The sequence below is a fragment of the Carcharhinus amblyrhynchos genome, chromosome 1, assembly GCF_965287045.1.
Source record: "Carcharhinus amblyrhynchos chromosome 1, sCarAmb.v2.hapA, whole genome shotgun sequence".
Lineage (NCBI taxonomy): Eukaryota > Metazoa > Chordata > Chondrichthyes > Carcharhiniformes > Carcharhinidae > Carcharhinus > Carcharhinus amblyrhynchos.
Window position 1 is genome coordinate 180,119,803 of NC_137324.1, and position 27,415 is coordinate 180,147,217.

The following is a 27,415-nucleotide window of genomic DNA, read 5'->3' on the forward strand; positions in this document are numbered from 1 at the left end:
ATGAAGCTTACCCTGCATTTCACTGCAGTCAGTTCAGGCCTGAACACTTGTAGTTCACATTATACAGTTTTAGCATTGGTATGAAGCTGAAAATATTTCAACACAAGTTGAGCATGTACACTCTACTTTGAAGGGTTCAATTGAGTATATTCAAGACTGAGACTGATAGATTTTTTAGCATTTGGAAATCAATGGGTAGAGTGAGAAAGTGGACTTGATGTAGAAGTTTAGTCATCATCATAATAATATTATGTATTTGTATTTTGTTTTATTGGCTTATTGAAGCTCTGATGTGTTAATATATTTGTGTGTTCACTGGAAATGACATCACAAGACCCTAGCATGGGAAACAAGCAGAGAAGCAACCATGTAGAGAATGCACTCTTGTGTGTTCTCTGTTGTTTAAAATCCTCTGTGCTCCCTAGCATCATTCTCCAATAAACAACAACATAAAAACTAGTGACTAAGATGACAAATAGCACTCCTAGCCACCCGGAATGAAGAAATTTGCTAAGAAAAGTTGAGAAAAAGAACAATTAGAAAAAAAACTTCTCTCATGTACCGTGGGCCTAACGGGCTGGTGGACATGAGTGACGATAATCTGCTGCAGAGCAGTTATAGAGCTGGGTGTGCTAACTCAGAGCCAGAGCTCAGGTTGTTGTCTTGTGAGAAAGAAAATCAAGATAGCTACTGGAAACACGTTGCAAAGCGTGCTCACAGGAAACCTCCATTAATAGAAAAATGGCAGGAGTTTTTTGTGCCATGGGTCAATGAAGATCCTATTCTAAGCATTTTGAGCATCATCATCATCCGCCAACTACCATCTTTGGACCACACACAGGAATTCTGTTACTTGTATAGCAAGTAGAATGCAAATATGGGCATTGCTTTTGTCCGGACATACTTACAGCATTAAGGATTGACAGTCAAGTCTACGTTGTAACACAGGTGGACTTTCCAGATTGCCACTGCCAGGTAGTTCAGACACTGTTGAGAAAGCAACACTTCCTCTACAGATCAGACACCAAGACAACCTCTATTAACGCCAATTAAACCCACCAACTTTGTCCTCATCACTACCAGCAAAGTGGAAAATTAGGGATAAAGTGTTTTTAGAATGGAATGTGTAGGATTTGAATGGAAAAGGAACAGACTTTCTTTTACAGCTTTTGGATAAATTTTATAAAAAGGATGACTTATTGGAAGGATACGAGGTCAGTCAGCCTTTGACAGATTTAAGAAAACATGATCAGTTCATGGAGGAATATGCAAGGACTGACAGATAGTGTAAAGAGACTAAGATTTAAACTTGACATCCTGGAGTCACTATTGGCATTTAAATTGCATGATTGTGCAATAGACTTTTGAGTATTGATGGGGGTTCAAAACCCTCTTTTTGACCAAATGATTGCTGTCTAAAATAAATTTTCAGAAGGCAGTCATTTCTAACTACTTTCCTATTGAATAAGAACATAAGAACATAAGAAATAGGAGCAGGAGTAGGCCATCTAGCCCTTCGAGCCTGCCCGAATACAGGTAACTCTGCTATAAAACAAAGGATGAAGGGTTCGATGGTGATCAAGTTAAGAGAGACACAAGACGCTAAACACAGGTTCCAGTGCAAGGATGGGTTATTGATGGATGGTCTGAAAATGGCCATACTTTAGGCAAATTTGAGAGTTGAGTGGAGCCGAGATGGTGCCGACGTTTAAATCCAAGAAATACACAGGGAATGGTTAATCAGTGTTATTGGTGTGATCCCAAGTATCATTATACAATATGTTGCCCACAGCAAAAGATTTTAGTGCATGAAACAGATCATTCCGAGGTTGAAAATGATGACGGGGTTGTAATGGTCACAGAGTTTGAATCCAGTGATGAGTATTTTGATGGTGATTCATTCAAATGTGTAATTTTAGATAGGTTTGCACTTCCACAGTGTGTAGGTTGGACTGACTTAACTGCTACCTGAAGGCTCTTGTTAAGGCAGATCAGTGGAAGGTTAAGGAGTATGAAAGTTCTATGTGCTTCAGGCTTGGATGTGACAACATGCTAGCATCTTCTAAAAGAGGAGACCTCCCTTGCAGGATAACTGAGATCAGCCTTTTCATCTGCACAGATGTGGTTTCTAGCAAGCTTTGATGCTAGACATGAATAATGACAAGAGTGATCATGTTTGGGAGGACTGTAGATCTACAATTTACTAGGTCAGGCCACTATTGCTTGCCATGAAGGAAACCAGCAATTTCTCATCAAAGAATTCAAGAAGTCTCGATAACTTCCAGGAATAAGCATTGGTGAAGAAGATTATTTGGAAGTTGCACAGACAGTTTGCACATTCGGCATCACAAAAACTGAAAGCTTTGCTGCGAGATGCTGGAGTGCTTGATAAAGAATATGAAACTTCACTGAGCAAGTCACGGTTCAGTACAAAATGTGCATAAAATATAAAGACACCACTACCACTGGATGTGAGTTTGTTAAACTCCCTGGCAAATGACAATGTAGTAGCACTTAATAAATGTTAAAGAGAAGGGAAATTGCCATAATATAATGGGTTGACACAAGTTACTAATTATCTGACTGCTTTATGAAAAGCAATGCCTGTTCCAAGAAATCGCTAACTCTATTGGAAGAGGGATGTCTTATTATGACGGAAAACTAGAACTTTTGTAATTATGTGTATATATGTGATAAAGAGTATGTGGGATCCATAATGTTAAACCCCCCAAATGTATGGTTAAAGAAAGGTGATGCTCATTGGCCCAACTATAAATGGACACAGCTGGAAGAGCTGGGTGTGGGGAAATAGACAGAGGTGAGAATAAACCGGCTTCAGCTAAAAGACAAGCTTGAAACTTATTCATTCACCATATACTACTGTTGGAATTAACAAGTCAGTGAGAAACCAAAAGACATAAATTTAATATCATTCTCAAAAGAACAAGAATCTTAGTTTCTTATCTACTGGTTGAAAAGATTTAATACAAAATGAGTTTGGGCTTAACTTTGTTCTTAACTTTGTTCTTAGTCAATAGAATAATCAGAGTAAAGCTGTCCTAAAAATCAGCAGCACCACTCAATTGGGAATGGCTGATGCGGAACATGAAATTGCTACACTAGTGCAAAACGGGGTGCTATGCTGAAGCTACTACCAAGGCACATATTAAAAGAAGAAGCTTTACTCTGCAATGGCTACACTTAAGCTGACAATAATATCAAAGCAAAATACTATGAATGCTGGAGATCTGAAATAAAAACTCAGCAGGTCTGGTAGCATCGGTGGAGAGAGAAACAGTTAACATTTTGAGCCCATTTAGTTAGAGAGAGGATTTTGTACTCATTGGTCTTACAGGTGAAGCAAAATAGAAGGTCAGTGATAGGTGTGAGCCAGGAGAGATTGCAAAAAGATATTCAGGGCATAAGACAAAGGTAGGACCTGTATGTACATGGCAGTGTTAAAGACTACAGAAGGTGCTGATAGTAGCACAAAGGCAAGAAAGGTCAGTGCTCGGTGTAAATAAAACTAAAGAACAAGTGACAGATGGTTTGTTGGGGGGCTGGTTGTGTTGGGACAAAAAAAAATCTTTGGATTTTTAAAAAAGTGTCAAGGTGAAGGAAAATGTTCACAGTCCAGAGTTGTTGAACTCTGGATCTAGAAGGCTGTAGTGTATTTAATCAGAAGAGGAGGTGAGTTCCTCCATTTGCATTGGGCTTCTTTGAAACTTGCAGCTGGCCAAGCATGGATATAAGAGTAAGTTGGTGAGTCAAAGTGGCAAATGACAGGAAGGTTGGGGTCATTCTTGCAGACCAAGCAAAGATGCTTCATAAAGTGGTCACTCAGTCTGCATTTCGTCTCGACTGCATTGGGGGCAGTGAACGCAGTAGACCAAATTGGAGAAGGTGCAAGTGAAATGCCATTTCACCAGAAAGGAGTCTTTGGGGCTTTAGAAGCAGGGGGTAAAGGGACAAGTGTTGCACCTTCTGGTGATTGCATGAGAAATTGGGAAGAGTGGAACCTGCAGAACGCTGATAGTGGGAGGGACAGAGAAAATATGTATCATGGGCTTTTTTGGGGACTGTATGTGGCCATCGGGCAGCAACTTGTACGCTCTTATTCTAGATCAGAGCTTACCTGAGGAAAAGGCTATCCCTAGACATGTATTGAAGCCTGTAATAGCCAGGATATCGTCAAAGCTGCCTGCAGCCATGAGTAGCGTTGGGATTCCCTTGTCAACACCATAGCATTCTTTCTGAAGCAGCAGCATGCATGGGACAACTACAGCAGGTGATACTGCACCCATCACAAACCTGGGAACACAAAATTATAGAATGTGGAAGTATAGCAAGATATATAAGTACTTACATCATGAAGACTAAAGTTATTTCATAAATTCTCCTGTCAAATAGGAAACAACGCCACATTTATATAGAGTCTTTAACATAATTAAACATCCCAAGGCACTTCACAGGAGCATTACAAACAAAATATGGCACCAACACATGTATGTAAGCCACAAAGCAATGTTCGATCAGGTGACCAAAAACTTAGTCAAATAGATAGTGTTAAGTAGCATCTGGAAGGAGGTAGAGAGGGAATTCCAGAGCTTAGGGCCCAAGCAGCTGAAGGCACAGATGCTAATGTTGGGGCAATTAAAATTGGTTGTGCTCAGAAGGCCCAAACTGGAGGACTGCAAATATTGAAGCTGGAAGAGATTCTAGGGTTCGAGAACAACAACTCCATGGAGGAATTTTAAAACCAAACTGCTACTTGACCAGAAGATGACATAGGTTAGTAAGCACTTGAATAGTAAAGTCCAGAGGTAACAAAGGTATGAATGAGCATTTCAGCAGATGAGCTAAGATTTGAGTCAGGCAGTGTTATGGAGATGAAACCTGACAGTCTTAGTGATGGCATGAATGTGTTTGGAAGCTCAACTCAGGATCAAACATGATACCAAATTTCCAAACTGATTGGTTTGGTCCCAGACAGTTGCCAAGGAAAGGGATGAAGTTGGCAGCTATGGAATGGAGCTTTCATTTGGAGCAGGTCCAAATACAATGACTTCCATTTTCTCAGTATTTAATTGGCAGAAATTCAGTACTGAATATCAAATAAGCAGTCTGATAATTTAGAAACAAGTGGAGGAGTCAAGAGAGGTGGTGGGAAAGTGTCATCAACCTTCGTACAGAGACTTGCTGTGCTTTCGGATTATGTCACTAAAAGGCAGCATATAAATTAGAAATAGGAGGGAGCAAAGATTAAATCTTGGGAGACTCCAGAGACACTGATACAGGGGCAGAAAGAGAAATCATTAAAAATGATACTGTGGCTATGATCAGATAGTTTAAATTAGAACCAGGTGAAAGCAGTCCTAATCATTGGTTGACAATGGAAGGATGTTGGTGGGGAATGGCATTGTTAACCAAGTCAAAGGGTACATTTTGTCAGAGACAGACACCCTCTGAAGAGGAAACTGGATGAGTCTAGAGATCGAAGGTAATGCTCTGGGGACCCGGGTTCGAATCCCATCATGGCAGATGGTGAAATTTGAATTCAATAAAAAAAAACTGGAATTAAAAAGTCTAGTGGTGATCATGAAATCTAGTGATGATCATGTTTACAGCATGGAAATAGGCCCTTCAAGTCCAACTTGTCCATGCCGCCTTTTTTTGAAAACCTCAATTGCTAATCTCAATTGCTTGCATTTGGCCTATATCCCTCTATACCCATCGTATCCAGTTAACTATCTAAATGCTTTTTAAAAGATAAAATTGTACCCGCCTCTACTACTACCTCCGGCAGCTTGTTCTAGACACTCACCACCCTCTGTGTGAAGAAAATTGCTAATCTACCAAAATGTCCCTCTGGACCCTTTTGTATCTCTCCTCTCTCACCTTAAAGCTATGCCCTTTAGTTTTAGACTCCCCTACCTTTGGGAAAAGATATTGACTATCTACCTTGTCTATGCCCCTCATTATTTTACAGATCTCTATAAGATCACCCATCAGCCTTCTAAGCTCCAGAGAAAAGTCCCAGTCTATCCAGCCTCTCCTTATAACTCAATCCATCAAGTCCTGGTAGAACATAAGAACATAAGAAATAGGAGCAGGAGTAGGCCATCTAGCCCTTCGAGCCTGCCCCGCCATTCAATAAGATCATGGCTGATCTGTTGTGGCTCAGTTCCACTTTCCCGCCCTCTCCCCATAACCCTTAATCCCCTCTCTTATCAAGAACCCATCAACCCGCGTCTTAAAAATATTTAGCGAGGCAGCCTCCACCACTTCAACAGGCAGAGAATTCCAGAGATTCACCACCCTTTGAGTGAAGAAGTTCCTCCTCAACTCCGTTCTAAACCGCCTCCCCTTTATCTTGAGGCTGTGCCCCCTAGTCCTACTGTCTTTTTTGAGCGGGAAGAGTCTCTCCACCTCTATCCTATCCATCCCATTCATCATCCTAGTAAATCTTTTCTGCACTTTTTCTAGTTTAATAATCTCTTTTCTATAATAGGGTGACCAGAATTGCACACAGTATTTCAAGTGTGGCCTTACCAATGTCTTGTACAACTTCAACAAAACGTCCCAACTCCTGCATTCAATGTTCTGACCGATGAAACCAAGCATGCTGAATGCCTTCTTCACCACTCTGTCCACCTGTGACTCTATTTTCAAGGAGCTATGAACATGTACCCCTAGATCTCTTTGTTCTGCAACTCTCCCCAACGCCCTACTATTAACTAAGTCCTGCCCTGATTCAATCTACCAAAATGCATCACCTCACATTTGTCTAAATTAAACTCCAATGCCATTTGTTAGCCCACTGGCCCAATTGATCAAGATCCCATCACATTTGGACATAACTTTCTTCACTGTCCACTATGACACCAATTTTGGTGTCATCTGCAAACTTACTAACCATGCCCCCTATATTCTCATCCAAATCATTAATATAAGTGACAAATAACGTGGACCCAGCACTGATCCCTGAGGTACACCACTGGTTACAGGCCTCCAGTTTGAAAAACAACCTTCTACAACCACCCTCTGGCTTCAATCAAGAAGCCAATTTTGCACCCATTTAGATACCTCACCCTGGATCCCGTGAGATTTAACTTTATCCGGTACCTTGTCAAAGGCCTTGCTAAAGTCCATGTAGACAACATCAACTGCACTGCCCTCATCTACCTTCTTGGTTATCCCTTCAAAAGAAACTCATTTAAATTTGAGAGACATGATTTTCCATTCACAAAGCCATGCTGACTGTCCATAATCAGTCCTTGCGTCTCTAAATGCCTGTAGATCCTGTCTCTCAAAATACCTTCCAATAATTTACCCACCACGGATGTCATAAAAACCCATTTGGTGTACTAAAAGCCTTTAGAAAAGGAAATCTGCTCTCGTTATCTGATCTGGCCTGCATGTGACTCCATATCCACAACAATGTGATTGTGATGCTTAACTAGCCAAAAAAGCCACTTAAGGGCAACAAATGCTGGTCCAGCCAATAAACACTGCTTATTTGGAATTAATTTTTGATTTTATTTAGTATTCAATAGAATATTCAATGGAGAGTAAAAATACACTCAAAGGAAAGGGAGAGAGAAGTGCTTACAGTCAGTTAAGAAGTTCTGAAGTATTGTCATTGTTGTAAGAGAAGTCCAATTTCCATACAGCAAACTTTTCCAGTGACGCAAATGTGTTCAGAGAATCTACATTCTTGTTGTTATTTAGGGGATAAATATTAGCCAGGACAACACAGACAAATCCCTGTCCTACTTCAAAATAGTGTCATAGGATCAGTTACATCCTCTGAGAAAGTAGACAAGCCTTAGCTTAAAGTCTCATGACAGTGCACTGGATAAAGTACTGGACAGTCAGCCTTGGTTTTTGTGCTCAATTCCTTGAAGAGGGACTTGACTGCACAATCTCTGACACAGAAGTGAGAGTGCTTTTAACTGAGCAGCAGCTGACACTGAGTTAAAATATATCTGATAAAATTTAAATCGAGTCTAGGATCCTGAAATTCTGCTTACATTTTTTGTAATTATCAGCTCTGTTCTTTTAATAAATGTGCTTACCCCAAGATAAAACTCCACGACCACGGAAGATGCAATAGATAATGCCCAAGAACTGCACAAACACAAGCTTCGCTAAGACAAGGGCCAAATGCCAGCCTAAGACACACAGCCTTCAGTTTCCGAAGAGCCTAAAAATAAAAGTATCTTGTGTTATCACAGAAGGAATAAAAATCGACCGAAAACGATGATAAAGACAATGCCCTCTTTATTAGAAGATAAGAAGTAGAAGCAGGAGTAGACTACATGGCCTGGCAAGTCTGCTCTGCCATTCAGTACAAGCATTATCATAACTCCTTATTCCTGTTGGCCTCCCATATCTCTCGATTTCAAGAGGTCTAAAATTTGTCCACCCCAGCCTTAACGCTTTTCAATGATGAAGCATCAACAACCTTCCGGAGCAGAGATTTTCAAAGATTCATAACTCTTCAAGAGAAATTTCTCCTCAACCATTCAAAATGACTGCTCATTATCCTGAGACCTTGTTCCTGTGTTCCAAATTCCCCAGCAGGAGGAAGCTCTCTGTGTCTGCCCTGTTAAGCCCCTTCAAAATCTTGTGTGTTTCAATGAGATCATCTCCCCTTGTTCCAAATTCCAGAGAATATCAGCCCAATTTACTCAGTCTCTCATCACAGGAGAACTCTCTCACCCTCAGAGCCAATCCTGTGACTCTTCTCTGTACATCCTCCAATGCAAATCTATTGTCCATTAAATATGGAGAGCAAAGCTCTGTACAGCACTCCAAAAACCTGTAGAATTGTAGCAAGTCTTCATTGTTTTTGTACACTTGCATGCTGGTGTTCCTTGTACAGGTACAGCCAAATCCCTCCAAGTATCAGCATTTATAAATATAATCTCTTTTAAAGAATGTTGTGCTTTTCTATTCCTTTGATTAAAGTGAATAACCTCACACATCCACATATTATACATTGTCTACTACTTTGTTGCCTGCTCATCTAACTTATCTGAATCTCTGCAGCCTCTTTTTGTCCTCACAGCTTAGGTAGTCCCCTACCTTTGTATTATATTACTGACAAAGATGGAAATATAGATGAATAATATGACACAATATTGTAGAAGTAGTTTCAGCTAATTTTGGAACTTGATTGTCAGAAGGTAGGCAACATGGCACACTCCACATATCAAGTTTAATGATTTGAACTTAAGTATCACATTGACTATGTTTTATCTTCATTTGTTATTAATGAACATAATATGCACTCAAAGTATATGCAGTACATTTCAAAAAAGCTATTTACATACAGGTCTAAGTAAGGAGTATTAGTGTTAATGCAGGAAGAAGTTGAATGTACAAAATTAGTTCACATAAATGAGTGAATTACAGAATACTACAGTGCAGAAAAGGCCCTTCGGCCCATCAAGTCTGCACCGATGCATAAAATGCCCTTGACCTGCCCACCTTGGCCCATAGCCTTGAATGTTACGATGTGCCAAGTACTCAACCAGGAACTTTTTAAAGGATGTGAGGCAGCCCACCTCCACCACCCTCCCAGGCTGCACATTCCAGACTGTCACCACTCTCAGTAAAAAGGTATTTCCTCAAATCCCCCTTTTAACTTGTGTCCTCTCATAACTGACCCTTCAGCTAGGGGGAACAGTTGCTCCCTATCCACCCTGTCAATGACCCTCTTAATCTTGAGCATCTCAAACAGGTCACCCCTTTCTGCTCCAATGAAAACAACCCAAGCCTTTCCAACACATTCAACCTCACTATCATCTGCAAACTTACTGATCCTACCCTCCCACATAGTCATTAATGTCATTTATATAAATGATGAACAATAAGGGGCCGAACACAGATCCCAATGGCATGCCACTGGTCACAGGCCTCCAGTCACTGTCACCACCCTCCGTCTCCTACTGCTAAGGCAATTATGAATGCACCTTGAAGATCACCCTGTATCCCATGTGCATTAGCCTTCTTAATAAGTCCTCCTTGTGGGACTTTGCCGAAGGCTTTTTTTGAAATCCATGTAAATGACATCAACTGCACTACCGTCATCCACACACTTGGTTACATGCTCAAAAAATTCAATCAGATTTGTTAGGCATGACCTCCCTCTAATGAAACCATGCTATCCCTGATTAAATCTTGCCTTTCCAAATAGAGATAGATTCTCTCCTTCAGTATCTTCTCCAGTCGTTTCCCAACCACAAATGTGAGACTCACTGGTCTGTAGTTCCCTGGTTGGTCTCTACAACCTTTCTTAAATAGTAGGACCACATTCGCTATTCTCCAGTCACCGGCAATCGGCCTCTGATCTTTGGGTATACATTCTCCAAGGCGGTCTTCACATTACACGACAGTGCACAGTCGCTAAGCAGAAACAAAGCAGTTCCGCATATGAGGATGGCCTCAGCTGGGATCTTGGGTTTTCATGTCACACTATCTGCAACCCCCATGACTTGCCCGACCTTGCAACATCTCACTTACTGTCCTGTCTGAAAACAACACACATCTCTTTAACCTGTGCTGAATATTATCTCCACTCACATTGTCTGCACCTTTAAGAATTGATTAGCTGTAAAGACTCGCATTCTAATCAGTATTCTGTAAACTGTGTGTGCCTTTATATGCTCTGTTTGTGATCAGAACTCTTCACTCACCTGACAAAGCGGCAAACCCTGAAAGCTAGTGGGTTTACTATCAAATAAACTTGTTGGACTTTAACCTGGTGTTGAGAGACTTCTTACTGTGTTTACCCCAGTCCAACGCCAACGTCTCCCCAGTGATCAGGGAGGAATTAAAAATTTGGGTCAGAGCCCCTGCAATTTCCTTCCTTACCTCCCACAGCAGTCTGCGACATAATGCATCTGGCACTGGAGATTTGTCCACTTTTAAGCCTGCCAATACCTCCAATACCCTGTCACTCCCTATGATAATTTTCTCCAGAGCCTCACGGTCTCTCTCCCAGAGTCCCATAATTACTTCCCCATTCTCATGGGTGAAGCCATATGCAAAATATTCATTTAACACCCTACCAATGTCCTCTGCCTCCACCCACAGGTTTCCCCTTGGTCCCTACTCTTTTGCTGGTTATTCTCTTCCCATTAATATACTTCTAGAATATCTTAGGATGTGCAGAGGCATAACTTCACATTTTTCATAATTCATTAGAAAAAGGTGTAGTACCAGATGCCAGAAGAGTTGTGGATAGCTAGTGTAGTTCCGATATTTAAGTAGGGAATTGCAGATTAGTTAGCTTAACATTGGTGGTAAGGAAAATAATAAATCTTTTTTTAAAGGCGAGAATAGACATCTGAAAAAAGAAAATTCTAATAATGAATAGTCAATATGAATTTCAAAATGGAAAGTTTTGCTTGATCTAACTTATTGACTTTTTTAAGACATAACAGAGATAGACAATGGCAACGTAATGAAGGCAACATTTATTTTGTCAAACTGTCTTTGATAAGGTGCCTATAAATTAATAAAAGTCAGAGAATGCACAGTCGGGGACAAGTGGCAAAATGGATTGTGAGTGGACTACAAGACAAAAAGGAGGGAGTGGGAGTAAAGGGTAGTTATTCAGAGTGACAGAAGGTGGGCAGTGGCATTCCACAAAGATCAGTGCTGGGACCACTGCTGTTCACAGTATTCATATACTATTTGAACCTTTTGAGCTTAATTTGCAGATAACATAAAATCAGCAGGGATAAACTGAGGAGGACTGCAACAAATTACAAGTGGACATTAATAAACTTGCACAACAAGAGAATACTTGACAAATGAAGTTGCACACAAACAAATGTGACTTGGCACATTTTACTAGGGAGAATAGAGAGGTCACTTCATATTTGGAAGGTGCGAGTCTAGGTGAGGTACAGGAACAGTGGGATCATGGAGAACTAACACAGCAAATCGCTGCAGGGTTAGCAATGCAATAAAAAAGCTGAACTTCTAAAGGGAATTAGAAAGTAGGGAAGTTACACTGAATCTGTGTCAAACTTTGGTTAGACCACACTTAAGACAACTGGATTTATTTCTGGTCGCCATATTATAAAAAGGAAAGAGACACTGGAGTGGTGGCAGAGAAGATTTACAAGGATGGCATCACAAATGTGTGGGTTTATATATCTGGGTCACTTTTCTTTTGGAAAATTGGTTGAAGGGCGACCTAATAGAAATCTTTAAAATTCTTAAAGATTTTAATAGGGTGAATGTTTCCACTTGTGGGGAAGAACATAACTAGAGACCATGAATGTAACATAGTCAACAAGAAATGCAATAGGGAATCAAGAAGAAACCTCTTTACCCACAGATGGTGAGAACGTGGAACTTACTACCATAGGGATTGATGGGTTTAAGGGAAAGTTAACTACTTTATACAGAGAGGGAATAGAACATTACGATATGTTCAGATAAGGATAGATGAGAGAAAGATCAAATGGTGCATGAATGGAACATTGACTGGTTGGGTCAAATGGGCTGTTTCTGGGCTGTAAATCCTATATAATCCTTTGTAATATCTTATTGAGTGAAACAAAGTGGGTAAAGTAATGAATCAAAAAATCAGTAAACAGCAATCATAAGGTTTACTGCAGAAAAGCAAAGCATAATTAAGTCAAAGATTGCTGGACTGAAAAGGCAAGGTTTATTGAAATGAAAATAAATTTATATCCCAAAATAACTGGGCTCAATACATAGCAAAAGGAATAATGGGTCAGCAGTGGAAACATTCCAAAGAGGAAAAGCTCTAGGGATAAATAGAGAGATTAAAACTAAACTAAGATGAAAACGGAAGCATATGGTGAGATTTGGATAGCTATTAAAGAAAATCAGAAGAAATGTATGAAGTGTAGAAAAGGAGGTGAAAGGGATTATGAAAAAAAGGCTCGGGGATAATGTAGAGGAAACAGTAAGGGTTTTCAAATAAACATATTAAAAAGTAAAAAGAATAAGAAGTGGGGGAGGAATCTGGCTGTGGAGGATAAAGGCTCTGAAATTAACCTTAATTACTAATTTTGAAACAGTTTCTATAAACGATAGTGGAAGTGAGAATGTTGTACAAGGAAGGGGCACAACTGTCAGCCACAAATGTTGAAAATAAATGAGGTCATTTTACTTTTGTAGAACCAATTGTAAAGAGTGTGGAACTAACTGGATTGCCTCTTTGAAAAGGAGCTAACACTGATTTGATAGACCTAAAAGTCTCCAACTGTTCTCTTGATAAGTTATCAGGCCCTTCAGGGCATGCATTTTAGGCTGAAAGAATTCAGAGAACATATAGCAGAGCTTCAAATTATAATTTTTCGATCCCCCTCAGGTAGGTACGTTTTGCTACTACCTAGAGTGTAGTCAGTATAATATCTATCAAGAAAGGATAATAGGAAAAATATGAACAACTAAATGCCAGTTAGTCTAACATCAGTGAAAGCAATTTTCATAATGAGATAAAATTATAAATGCTTGGAATAATTAAGTACAGCATAAATTCATTAAAGGTAAAGTCTGATTGGATATATAGAATGAATGTAGTAGGCAATTTCTAGAAGGCTCAGGGAGCTGCTTCCTAAACTCCAGGGTGAATTATAACAAATGTTTAACTTTAATTCTATCTAATTTCTGTCAATGTCTGTTGGTTGGATTGGTAAAGGGTAGTAAATTGCCTCCTACTCCATGGGTCAATATTGAGTCCATCTTTGTTCTCAATATAGTGAGATGATTTGGACAAGGGAATTAGGATCATATCATCAAAGTCTTCCAGCTTTATAAACATGCAAAAAGACTGACTTTTGCCAAAAGGATTGTCCTTCATATGTAAACCCAAGAACTGATGAGACAGTGTGACAATTAGGCATCACAGATGAGTCTGGTCATCTATTCATTGAAATCCTAGTTTTGTATTTCCCTCTTCCCAGAGCAGGAAAACTGAAGTTACTCTAAGATCAACTAAATCAGTACAGATCAAAGATGAGGAGATGTCGGCGTTGGACTAGGGTAGGCACAGCAAGAAATCTCACATCACCAGATTAAAGTCCGACAGGTTTATTTGGTATCATGAACTTTGGAGCACTGCCCCTTCATCAGATGAGTTCCCTGATGAAAGAGCAGTGCTCTGGAAGCTTGTGCTATCAAATAAACCTGTTGGACTTTAACCTGGTGTTGTGAGCCTTCTTACAGGGCAGATCAAAGATCTGACCAAGGACCTGAAGGAGGGCCATACGGGCTCAAAACATTGGGTGGGATTCTGCAGCCACACTTGCCCCAAAACTGGAGAATCTTGCCCGAGATCAATGGATCTTTGTGTGGTCCAACCCCTCCGCTGGCTATGATTCCCATGGCAGGCAGACAGGAGAATTCCCTCCATTAATTCTGTTTTTGTCTCAAAGATGCTGCCAAACCTGCTGAATTTTTCCAGCATTTCCAATTTTTACTTCGGACCTAGGATCCACATGGTTCATTCCACACTGTTTAGCGAGTGCAATAACTAAAAACTAAATTAACTATAACAAACCTGAATGTTTGGTTTTATAGGAACAAAATGGAGCTGAGAAACATATTGTCTGTACCTTTGCATCCAGCCCAAGTCCTGCTCGGGTAAGGATAATTGCAAGTGCTATACTTCTCAAGGACGAGGACCACTTGTAGTCAATGTAAATTGCATCACTGACAACAGGAATATTTCGGAGAACAAATCCAGCAAGCAGCATTCCTGGTATACAAATGCAAAGAAAATACATAACAGATTAAACTTCTATTACATAAATTAAATACAGATACATAATTAAAGAGTAAACACTGCATTCTGGATCAATGTTTAGAAAACAATATGGCCAACAGAAGCTCTACTATGATAGAAATGCGTGTAAAATGAAAGGCAAGTGCAATAATAAAAATGAATTCACTTGATTCAAATAATTACTATTTCTCCACAATTTAATCATCACCGTGATTCATATTAATGCTTTGAAGTTAAAGATATATTGAAATTGGAAAAAGAAACAACCATCACACTTCTTCAAAAATCCAACAATTTGACAGTCATATTTTCATCTTACTTTTTTATCCAGATGAAAAACGGAGAAAATATTACACATTATATGTATATCTACAGTGTATATTAATGTAATTGTCAATGTGGACAAGTCAGCACGCATTAAAAACTGGCCTGTGTTGTGAAGATTAAAAGATCTGCATTTATATAGCAACTTTCACTACTTTATGATATCCAAAGCACTTTGGCACCAATTTAAATATATTTGTAAGTATGGTCACTGTTGTGATGTAGGAAACAGATTGACATTTTGCACAGATCATGGTCTCGGCAATAGCAACATGATAATGGCCAGATAAATCTGTTTGAATGTTGTTTGAGGAATAAGAATTGGCCAGAACACTGGGGGGGAAACAGCCTTGCTCTTCTTCAAAATAGTTCTGTGAAATATTTTACATTGGCCTCAGATAGCAATTAGTTCAATGTTTCATTTGAAAGATGTACTCCAACAGTGCAGCAAAGGCTCAGTCAAAGACTCAGCTGCCTATTCTGGGGCTATCAAAATTCTTAAAACTATTTGGATGAGCTTTTTCTCAGGTAATGGTCAGCATTCCTTCCTCAACCAACACCCTGCAATACAAATCACCACTTCATTCATTCATTTACTAGTTATAAAGCCATGTGCAAAAATTCACTTCTGCCTATGCCAGCTACAAAATTATTAAACGTTAAAACTGCTGTGTTGGTTTAAGTATATTTGGTAGCATGAACTTTCGGAGCGCTGCCTCTTCACCACCCTAATCTAACACAAGCATCTCCACATCGTGTTGATTTAAAGCACTTTAGGAAATGATAATACACAACAGAAAAACATTTTATTTCTATACTTCAGCATTATCACTCAAAATGAACATTCTATTCCTTATATTTTCCGTGTTCTTACCTAGAAGACCAGGTAATGGAGGTAAATTAGGAAATTTGATCATTCCAACAATCTTCCCTCCAAGAACTGCACACACAAAAAGGATCAGGTTGCCAAACAAATTACCACCAGGAAGGCACTCTGGGCCTGTGATTGACCAAACAACTGCCCACAGCAAGATCACCATAATCACTGGAAAACAGGGTGAAATCTGATTAACACACAGAGATCAGTCTTTGCATCCTTTAAAAAAAAATTTTTTCACCGACTTATAACACTTGTCAACAGAAAAGCAATAAATATATTTACTTTCGGAATATGATAGTATTGGTGTCATTGTTAATAATGATCCTAAGGACAATTTGTAATGTCATGGTACTGAGAAACAAATGCATTCATTTTTAATACACGAATATCAATGTCATGAATTGAATGTATTCACACCAAATGTTTGCCCCCTTTGGATCCATTTTCCTTGGAGCGTCAAACAAAACATGTCTACAAAACTGCCTTCCCTGCCACAACAAGAAAACACTAATAATTGATTTTACACCACAATAATTCAAAACTCCAGGGATCTCTGCAAGTTCACAATTTAATATCCCAATCTATTAGGAGATTGGATGTCATTGATATGCTGAAATAAAAGTCAGACAGATGTACGTTAGAACAACAACATTTTCTAGTCCCTATTCTTTCAACACTATTACAAAACCTAGTACTTAGATTACAAGATTCAGGGCCACAGGTAACTAAATAGGCAGTTAGCTAGTCATAAGGAATTATAAAATATTCACTAAGAAAAATACTTCAGTTTTTTTCTACTCATTCACAGGCTGTGGATGTCTTGCTGGGCCAGCATTCGTTGCCCAACCCTAATTGCCCTTGGACGGAGTGGCTTGCTCATCATTTCAAAGGCAATTTAAGATTCAACCACACTGCTGTGGATCTGGAGTCACATTTAGATCAGACCAGATACCAGATGAGCTTTTACACCATCTGAATGGTGGGATTTGAATCTAATATCTAAAGTATTTTGCTGGGTCTCTGAATTACAAGTCCAGTAACAATATCACTCTGCCATTCCCTCCCCTAATGATACATTCAAGAATTAGACAGAATAAGCACATGACCGGTAACAGTTGGGAGCAGTTGGCGCAGTGCGTTGATCTTAGTTTAAGTATTCGGAAACTCTTCCCTTGACCTTCCTCTTCCTCTGGTTGATTTTCCATCTGAAGAGGGCAGCAGTGCAGCAAGCACTGCCACCTCCCCAGCAACTCAGCAGTGACAATCGTTCACTAGGACATCCTCATACATACCCATTTTGGGGGCTGGTGGTTTATCCAGGGTCAATCACCTATTGAAACTGCTCTGACCAATAGACATTGAGCAGATAGATACTTAAAACATCAAGGTGGTGTCATCCCTCTCATCATCCTGAGTGAGATCAGCTTTTCTATTTACATCCTGCCGGGGGTCACATCTTGGTCTTTTCTAAACACTTGGGAGATAAGACAGCGCACAAGACACCATCTTAACAACTTAGAAATGTCAACGTAGCAGCTTGAACTAAGTAACTTTACCTGTTTCCAAAGAATATTTAAAAATTGTTGCCTTTTTAGAAACCTGTTTATAGGATGTTATATTCTGTATAAAATACCTGCTTATTCAAGACCCCACTTTCTTGCACTCAGTACGTTGCTAAATGATAGCAACCACCTGGTCTATTCCTAGGTCATCTATGATGATGATGAGCCAACAATTCTGATGGTAGTTGTGCTCCTCAGGGAGCCATCCAGTTGGGATAAAAGAACCCAAATAAACTTCTCTCATTCAATTACCACCAAGTCTCTGGAATTCTCTGCCCGTTGAAGTGGTGGAGGCTACCTCGCTAAATATTTTTAAGACGCGGGTTGATGGGTTTTTGATAAGAGAGGGGATTAAGGGTTATGGGGAGAGGGCGGGAATGTGGAACTGAGCCACGACAGATCAGCCATGATCTTATTGAATGGCGGGGCAGGCTCGAAGGGCTAGATGGCCTACTCCTGCTCCTATTTCTTATGTTCTTAAGTCTTGGTCTACAGACTTAAACTACTAAAAATGCACATAAATCACAATATATAACTTGGGGGGGGGGGGGCGGGGGCGGCAGGGGGTTCCTGGGTCAGCTGGTCTTTTTCTTCCCATCATTTTTATGATCATATCCATATCACATTCTATAGTGAGTATTAAAACACCAAATTCCATGCAGTATTCAGTAAAATACAAGGCAATGCTCATCAAGAAAACAGACATTTGTGGCTCAGGAATCAGTCATTTAGTACACAAATTTTAGCTTCATTTAATTATTCCCAATAAAATCTACTTGCCCTCATCAGGGTAACTCTCTCCAGTATCACACATGGTGACTGTAGCTTAGATATATTTTGTAATTTGTGTTAACAAATACACAAAGATTTTAAGGTTAGGTTAAGGGGGGGGTGTAAAGGAGTACTGTATTATAATCCAACTTTTCACCTTTCTTAAATTTTTTTGAAACTAACAGCAGTCCTGTCACTCTGTTCCTCCATGTTTTCTAAAAGAAGTTACTCTATTTTGAGCCAGGAATCCATTCTGGTATCTTCCCATCCAGTTCTAACATTAACATGTTACACTGTGTACAAAAATTCTGCTCTGCTCAACAATTCTAAGTATAATCTGGTCAGCACTGAATCAAATTTGAGCATCTAATCTAAAAATTGTGGAAAGGCATTGGAATAGAATTATAATGGCAATACTAGAACCTGAAAAAGAATCAAATGTAATGTTGTGGCACATCAAAAGTAGTGAAACCTCTGTTCATATAGAAATGTGTAACCACACAGAATATTATGGTCCAGTTTCTGTTATTAACAAAAACAAATTAATATTTAAATATTATGGTCTCACCCTTTGTTAATACACTAGCAATGATTCCTTGAGGTGGGCATGCACATATTCGCCATAATTTGGCGTGATGAGCAGGCTTCTCCTCTTGGCTGCTTTTATTCAAAAGGGTGGTCAGAGCAGTTTCAGTAGATGATTGATGCTCTACTTCCACTGGTGCACCTGAATCGTCGATAGAATTCACCTTCGCAGTGACATCCTGCAACAAGAATACAAAATACATCATATTTATTAGGCACCTAATGTAGTCTCTTTGGTAAAGAATAACTTGACAGGTTAATAATTAGAACTAGTAGATGTAAGTTCCATATCAGCTTTTCTATTAAATTGTTGTAAAGAATTGAGCATGCAGCCATAGGCATGCTCAAGATATTGGTTAATATGCACAAATGATATGTTGTTAGTATGGATGTTAATAGCTGATACACAGACAATAAAACAGGGGTAGGCCATTTGGTTCTTCGAGCCTGCTCTGCAGTTCATTATCATGGCTGAACATCCAACTCAATAGCCTGATCCCACTTTCCCCCATATCCTTTAATCCCTTTTGCCCCAAAAGCAACTAATCAGCATGCTTTCCTCTTGTAGTATAAATTGTGATTGTTTGAGATTTGACATTCTTGAGTTGATCCTGATCAGTGCAAGGCGAAAAACGTTAGCATTATATCTCTCTTTTCCGTAATATTTAATTTCTGTATTGCCAAGCGATTGTGATTGGTTTTGTTTAAGTTTAAGATTCCTGTTTGGGATTGCATTTGGATTTCAATTATATTATGATCATACCCCACATCCCCACCCACCCACACACAAGGATCTTTTACTACAAAATTACTCATTAAAACTGTCTCAATATGCAATACTAGATCAAAAATAGCTTTAATCCTAGCTGGTTCCACAATGTGTTTTTCCACAAAGCTGTCACAAAATAACCTCATCTTCCAGAGGAGAGACTGAGGGATTTGAGGTTGTTTTCGTTAGAAAGAAGGCAGCTAAGAGGGGACCTTATTGAAACATATAAGATGATTAGAGGTTTAGATAGGGTGGACAGTGATAGCCTTTTTCCTCGGATGGAGAAAGCTAGCACGAGGGGGCATAGCTTTAAATTAAGGGGTGCTAGTTATAGGATGGATGTCAGGGGTAGGTTCTTTACCCAGAGGGTGGTGAGGGATTGGAATGCCCTGCCTGCTGCAGTTGTAAATGCGCCTAGTTTGGGGACATTTAAGAGATCCGTGGATAGGTTTATGGATGGAAAGGGTTTGGTTTAGGTTAGAGGGTCATTGCTTTTTAACTGGTCGGCGCAACATCGTGGGCCGAAGGGCCTGTTCTGCGCTGTAATGTTCTATGTTCTATAACTTCTGCCCATTTTATCTGTTCAGCATATATTGATTAGAAAACATATATGTTTATATTATGTTACACATACATATTGTGTGCATATTGTATTAGCTTATAGCCAAGAATTGGTCTGTTTGACCATATGAAGATCCAAGACAGAAACTCATCACCAAGTAGACACTAATCTTGAATCAAGTGTCAGTCAATGATGACTGATTATAGTTTTACTAAATGACACTATAAAAGCTTAATTTTTCACATTTATACAGTGTTGTCTCTTCATTAATGTGAAACAAATTCTATTCTTTAAATTTATTCAAACATGTGATTTAATATGCTGCCAATCTCCATTGGACATTATGTGCAAATAGCTGCAGGTATAGTACATCAGCTGTGCTGAATCTATAAATTTAGACCAGTGTTATTAACACATGCACTAAATCAAGAGAGAATCATTGAGAAAAATACCACTGGGGAAGATCAGTGAAGGCAGACACTTTAACGTATTGTTTTAGTCTACTGAGTAGTGTACTGTATGAGGCTATACACCAGGTTCCACTCAATGGTAGACAAAAGCTTGTCTGCTTAAGGAAACCAGGCAAGCAGTGACATGGTAATACTCATATGACTCATTGGTTTGTCTGGACAAATGAACAGTACTTCTGCACATATTGATAACTTTGTTGTGTTATTATGACAAGATTGAGGTTCCCTTTCAAAAACTGCATATGCTTTTGGCCAAAAGGTGGTAGATCTATAGAGTGGATTTACACAAATACAACATTTTAATGATAGATATTGTAATTGAAATAGTCTTCATCAAGAAAAGATTGGGACACATGATCACAGCTAGATGTGAAAGGAATAGCAGTGGTGAATAACTGGCAAGTATGGGCACAAATAGCAATGTGAGAAACTGGTGGATTGGCAATGATGGAAACATGGTTCTGGATTTTCCTTTCCACTCATGTTGGATGTGCTTGGCAGAAAATATCGCAAGGATTGCAAAGTTGCATTTTATATCTGCATAAGTGCATGACATAATTGTCCCCTCCCCCCCCGTCAGTGATGGGACATGTTTCCCAATGTTCAATGTCGGGAACATTATTATAATAAATTAATGTATGGTTATCAAGGTGTGGATCCGGTGGATTCTCGGAGGCCATTTCCCAGGGCTGAAATGATCGCTACGAGAGGAGACAGGTTTAAGGTGATGGGGAGTAGGTACAGAGGAGATGTCAGGGGTAAGTTTTTCACTCAGAGGGTGGTGGGTGAGTGGAATCAGCTGCTGTCGGTGGTGGTGGAGGCAAATTCGATAGGGTCTTTTAAGAGACTTCTGGATGAGTACATGGGACTTAATAGAATCGAAGGTTATACGTAAGCCTAGTAGGTAGCGATATGATCGGCGCAACTTGTGGGCCAAAGGGTCTGTTTGTGCTGTAGTTTTTCTATGTTCTAAATCCAGAATGGATTTAGCAGGTTGATTGACCATGCTAAATTGCCTCTTAATCAAGGGGACTAGCAGGGTAAATACATGGGGTTATAGGTATAGGGCCTGGGTAAAAATGTTGTCAGTTCAGGCTCAATGGGCTGAACAGCCTTCTCTCCTTCTTCACTACGTAGGAATTCTATAATTTTATAGCTTTAGTTCGGCCACATTTGGAATATTTTGTGCAGTTCTAGTCGCCACACTACTAGAAGGATATGGAGGCATTGGAGAGGGCACTGAAAAGGTTTACCAACATGCTGCCTGGACTGGAGGGTAGTAGATATGAGGAGAAATTGGACAAACTTGGTTTGTTTTCACTTGAATGTCAGAGGCTGAGGGCGACCTGAAAGAAGTTAACAAAATTATGAGAGGTAGAGGGAATTAAGGGTTATGGGGAGAGGGCGGGAATGTGGAACTGAGCCACGACAGATCAGCCATGATCTTATTGAATGGCGGGGCAGGCTCGAGGGGCTAGATGGCCTACTCCTGCTCCTATTTCTTATGTTCTTATATTGATAGAATGGATATTCAGAGTTTTTTCCCCAGGGTAGAAATGTCAATTATTAGGGGATATAGCTTTCAGGTAAAAGGGGAAAAGTTTAAAAGAGATGTGAGAGGCAAGTTTTTTTTTACACAGAGGGTGACAAGTGCCTGGAATGTGTTGCCAGAGGAGGTGATAGATGCAGATACAACAGCAATGTTTAAGAGGCATCTTCACAGATACACGAGTAGCCAAGGAACAGAGGAATATGAACTGCATAGAGGCATAAGGTGTTTAGTATAGGAAGATGTCATGTGTCGGCGCAGGCTTAATGGGCCGAAGTGCCCCTTCCTGTGTTGTACTGAGGACTAGGTAACACAGTTTTAAGACTTTGGGCAGGAGATGCAAGGGGATTGTTAGGAAGAACATTTTAACATAGCAAATAATAATTACTTGCCCATGACGGTGGTGAAAGCTGGATCAATGTGTTGAATGGAAATTGGAGAAAATAAACTAGCAGGACGATGGAAATCAAGCAGCTGTGGAACTGACTGGATTGTCCCATGGGGAGCCAGCATGGGTCAACAGGCTGGTAGAACAGCTAATATTTTTACCAATTCAATTAGCATTGTGGAATGAGAGCACCCAAATACAAAACTAACATGACACAGATCTGTAGCATTTCTCACTCACTACAATAACTGAAATTACTTTTTCAAGGTTAGTTCGAAACAATGGACTCAAAGTTGTGTGGTTTTCTGGTTTGAAATAGGATTGAAGGTCAGAGATAAAATTCTGGTATTGACAATTGATTTATGGGTCACTAAGAATGGAAGATGGCTGTACACCTGTACAAAGATCAGAGTTTTATTGTGTTGGAAATTTATGTAATTGGTGTCCTATGGAAATGAAAAGAATCAGGTCAATTTATTAATTAATCCCACCTGACATGTCAGGTTAGAATGGCCATTGGACATGTCCAGCTCATCAGGTCTGCTGTAATAAACTCCCTATAAGCAGATTACCCTTATTTGGGAGTTATTTTTGTGAGCACAGTTCAGACACAAACAACAACAAGGAGCTAAAAGAATAACGGCTGGCGGTTTCACTTTTCAGCGTTTAAAAACACGCTCTCCAACAAAAGTCAAAGAAAAAGTAACAATTAGGAAAAAACATTTCTTTACTGGAAAAGTGCCTGGACAACCCATCTGGTTCACAAATGTCCTTCAGGGAAAAAAAAAATCTGCCATCCTTACCTGGTCTGGCCTACAGGTGATTCCAGGCCCAGAATAGTGTGGTTGACTCTTAAATGGACTGGCAAACTTAGGAATAATGATGTGGAGATGCTGGCGTTGTACTGGGGTAAACACAGTAAGAAGTCTCACAACACCAGGTTAAAGTCCAACAGGTTTATTTGGTAGCAAATGCCACTAGCTTTCGGGGCTCTGCCCCTTCATCAGGTGAGTGGGGGGCATATAAACTCACACACTCAGTTTACAGAATACTGATTAGAATGTGGGTCTTTACAGCTAATCAAGTCTTAAAAGGTACAGACAATGTGAGTGGAGGTAGCATTAAGCATAGGTCAAAGAAATGTGTATTGTCTCCACACAGGGCAATGAGTGAGATTTTGCAAGCCCAGGCAAGTCATGGAGGTTACAAATAGTGTGATGTGAACCCAAGGTTCCAGTTGAGGCCATCCTCATGTGTGCAGAACTTGGCTATCAGTCTCTGCTTGGTGACTCTGCGTTGTAGTGTGTCGTGAAGGCTGCCTTGGAGAATGCTTACCCGAAGATCAGAGGCCGAATGCCCGTGACTGCTGAAGTGTTGTCGTTGTTGTAGCGTTTGCATGCTCTCCCCAGTGTACCATGTTTCGGGACATCCTTTCCTGCAGTGTATCAGGTAGACAACACTGGCTGAGTTGCAAGAGTATGTACTGTGTACCTGGTGGATGGTGTTATCACGTGAGATGATGGCATCTGTGTCAACGATCCGGCATGTCTTGCAGAGGTTGCTGTGGCAGGGTTGTGTGGTGTTGTGGTCACTGTTCTCCTGAAGGCTGGGTAGTTTGCTGCGGACAATGGTCTGTTTAAGGTTGTGCGGTTGTTTGAAGGCAAGAAGTGGAGGTGTGGGGATGGCCTTAGCAAGATGTTCATCTTCAATGACATGCTGAAGACTCCGGAGAAGATGTTGTGGCTTCTCCGCTCCAGGGAAGTACTGGACAACGAAGGGTACTCTGTCCACCATGTCCCATGTTTGTCTTCTGAGGAGGTGATGAAGATGAACATTTCGCCAAGGCCGTCCCCAGACCTCCACCTCTTGCCTTCAAACAACCGCACAACCTCAATCAGACCATTGTCCACAGCAAACTACCCAGCCTTCAGGGGAACAGTGACCATGACACCACACAACCCTGCCACTGCAATCTCTGCAAGACGTGCTGGATCATCGACACAAATACCATCATCTCACATGAGAACACCATCCACCAAGTACACGGTACATATTCTTGCAACTCAGCCAACATAGTCTACCTGATACGCTGCAGGAAAGGATGTCCTGAGGCTTGGTACACTGGGGAGACCACGCAGACGCTATGACAATGGATGAATGAACATCGCTTGACAATCACTAGGCAAGACTGTTCTCTTCCTGTTGGCGAACACTTCAGTGGTCATGGGCATTCGGCCTCTGACCTTCGGGTAAGCATTCTCCAAGGCAGCCTTCACGACACACGACAGCACAGAGTTGCTGAGCAGAGACTGATAGCCAAATTCCACACAGGAGGACGGCCTCAACCGGGATCTTGGTTTCACGTCACACTATCTGTAACCCCCATGACTTGCCTGGGCTTGCAAAACCTCACTTACTGTCCTCTCTGGGGACAATGCACATCTCTTTAGCCAATGCTTAATGCTATTTCCACTCACATTGTCTACACCTTTAAGTCTTGATTAGCTGTAAAGACTCGCATTCTAATCAGTATTCTGTAAACTGAGTGTGTCTTTAAATGCCCTGTTTGTGATCAGAACTCCCCACTCACCTGACGAAGGGGCAGAGCTCCAAACGTTAGTGGCGTTTGCTACCAAATAAACCTGTTGGACTTTAACCTGTTGTGAGACTTCTTACTGTGTTTACCCCAGTCCAATGTCAGCATCTCCACATCATGACTACCATCGCCACCGCAAACTGCCGGATCCAAGTGGAGAGGATCTCCAAGAAGATTGCTCATATCGACACAGACATCAAGTTTCCACAAAGATGCAAGAAAGCAGATAAGATACGAAAGGACTACAGATCACAAACCCACTCAGGTCAACTTGTAACACAGACTAAGCTGAAAGACTTTGCCATCGCACCTCTCTCACGCTCCTCAACCACCTCATACACCATCTCTACAGCAAACACCGCATCCTGGAAATCAAGATAGAATTCATATTCTCAACTTGTGCTCAGGACACAGACCAGCTGCGAAACTCTGCCAAGCAGTTGAGACAAAAGAAACTACACCATCTACATGAACACCAAGAACAGGAAACTTGAGAAACTCGGCATCACCACCAGCAGTAACCAAGTCTCCCCCGGTACCACAGAAGGAAACAGTACCACTGCAGGGAAGTCCATTGTTAACTTGTCAGACTACACACTTCAGCCAGATGAAATCAAAGTTCTCAGCCGAGAGCTCAATTTCTGCCCCACTACCCTCACAGCAGACACAGAGGAATTCATCAGGCGAATGAGGCTGCGGGAGTTTTTCCACAAACCCCAAGAGGCCAACAGTGAACACAATGAGACAGCCAATGAACCAGAACAGCCGACAGAGAGATCCGCTGTGCAGTAACCGAAGCAGAAAGAGTCCAATTAGACTCCTCCGGAAGGCCGCTGCCCTCAACTGGACATGTATGCCCAAACCATCAGGAGGTGCGTTAACACCAGATTGATCAGTTGCACTCACAAGACGGCCCCGAACATCACCCAAGCACAACACAACGCCATCCGCAGTCTCAAGACCAACCACAACACTGTCTGCTAGATTGATGACAAACGAGGAGCCATCTTCATACTGAACAGAACAGATTACTGCAAAGAAGTGTACCAACAACTGAACAATGAGAAACACTACAGACAGTTACCTGCAGATCCGACTAAAAAAACATACCCGTCAACTCAACACTGATCAGGACCTTTGATCTGGACTTTCAGAGCACCCTCCACACTCATCCCACATACTCCCCGTGCTGGAAATCTCTACTGCCTCCCGAAGATACACAGGCAAACACACCTGGCCGTCCCATCATATTGGGCAATGCGACCCTGGGCGAGAACCTCTCCGGTTACATCGAGGGCATCCTGAAACTCATTGTACAAACAGCCCCCAGCTTTTGTCACAACACTACGGACTTTCTACTCAGTACACATGGAGCAGTTGAACCAGGGGCATTCCTCATCACAATGGAGGGCTCGGCACTCTACACTAGCATTCCCCACGACGATGGCATTGCTGCAATTGCCGCAGTGCTCAACGCCGACAACCGCCAGTCTCCAGATGCAATTTTACAACTCATCTGCCTCATCCTGGACCACAATGTCTTCACCTTCAACAACCAGTTCTTCATCCAGACACACAGAACAGTGATAGGGGTCAAATTCGTACTTCAATATGCCAACATCTTCATACACAGGTTCGAAAAAGACCTCTTCACCGCACAGGATCTTCAACCGATGCTACACACTAGATACATCGATGACATTTTCTTCCTTTAGACTCATGCTCAACTCACTGATCGACAGTTCCGACGCCCCACAGTGAAAAACCGCACTGATCTCCTCAGAAGACAAACACGGGATATGGTCAACAGAGTACCCTTCGTCGTCCAGTACTTCCCTGGAGTGGAGAAGCTATGACATCTTCTCTGGAGCCTTCAACATGTCATTGATGAAGACAAACATCTCACCAAGGTCAACCCCACACTCCCCCACTTCTTGCCTTCAAACAACTGCACAACCTCAAACAGACCATTGTCAGTAGCAAACTACCCAGCCTTCAGGAGAACAGTGACCACAACACCACACAACCCTGCCACAGCAACCTCTGCAAGACGTGCCGGATCGACACGGATGCCATCATCTCACATGAGAACACCAACCACCAGGTACACAGTACATACTCTTGCAACTTGGCCAACATTGTCAACCTGATATGCTGCAGGAAAGGATAGCCCGAGGCTT

General features: G+C 40.9%; 1 protein-coding gene across 6 annotated transcripts in view; it reads right to left on the reverse strand.

The window, feature by feature from the left end:
* Nucleotides 1-27,415, reverse strand: part of LOC145348133 (sodium/hydrogen exchanger 9B2-like) — a 121,287-nt gene that overhangs the window by 19,039 nt on the left and 74,833 nt on the right. For all 6 annotated transcript variants that reach the window (XM_080196298.1, XM_080196306.1, XM_080196333.1 and 3 more), the window contains 5 exons: nucleotides 18,885-19,080; nucleotides 15,978-16,148; nucleotides 14,610-14,752; nucleotides 8,079-8,206; nucleotides 4,136-4,311 (listed from right to left, as the gene is read on the reverse strand). In XM_080196298.1, the coding sequence (XP_080052424.1) occupies nucleotides 4,136-4,311; nucleotides 8,079-8,206; nucleotides 14,610-14,752; nucleotides 15,978-16,148; nucleotides 18,885-19,080 (814 nt within the window). The remainder of the gene's footprint in view (nucleotides 1-4,135; nucleotides 4,312-8,078; nucleotides 8,207-14,609; nucleotides 14,753-15,977; nucleotides 16,149-18,884; nucleotides 19,081-27,415) is intronic.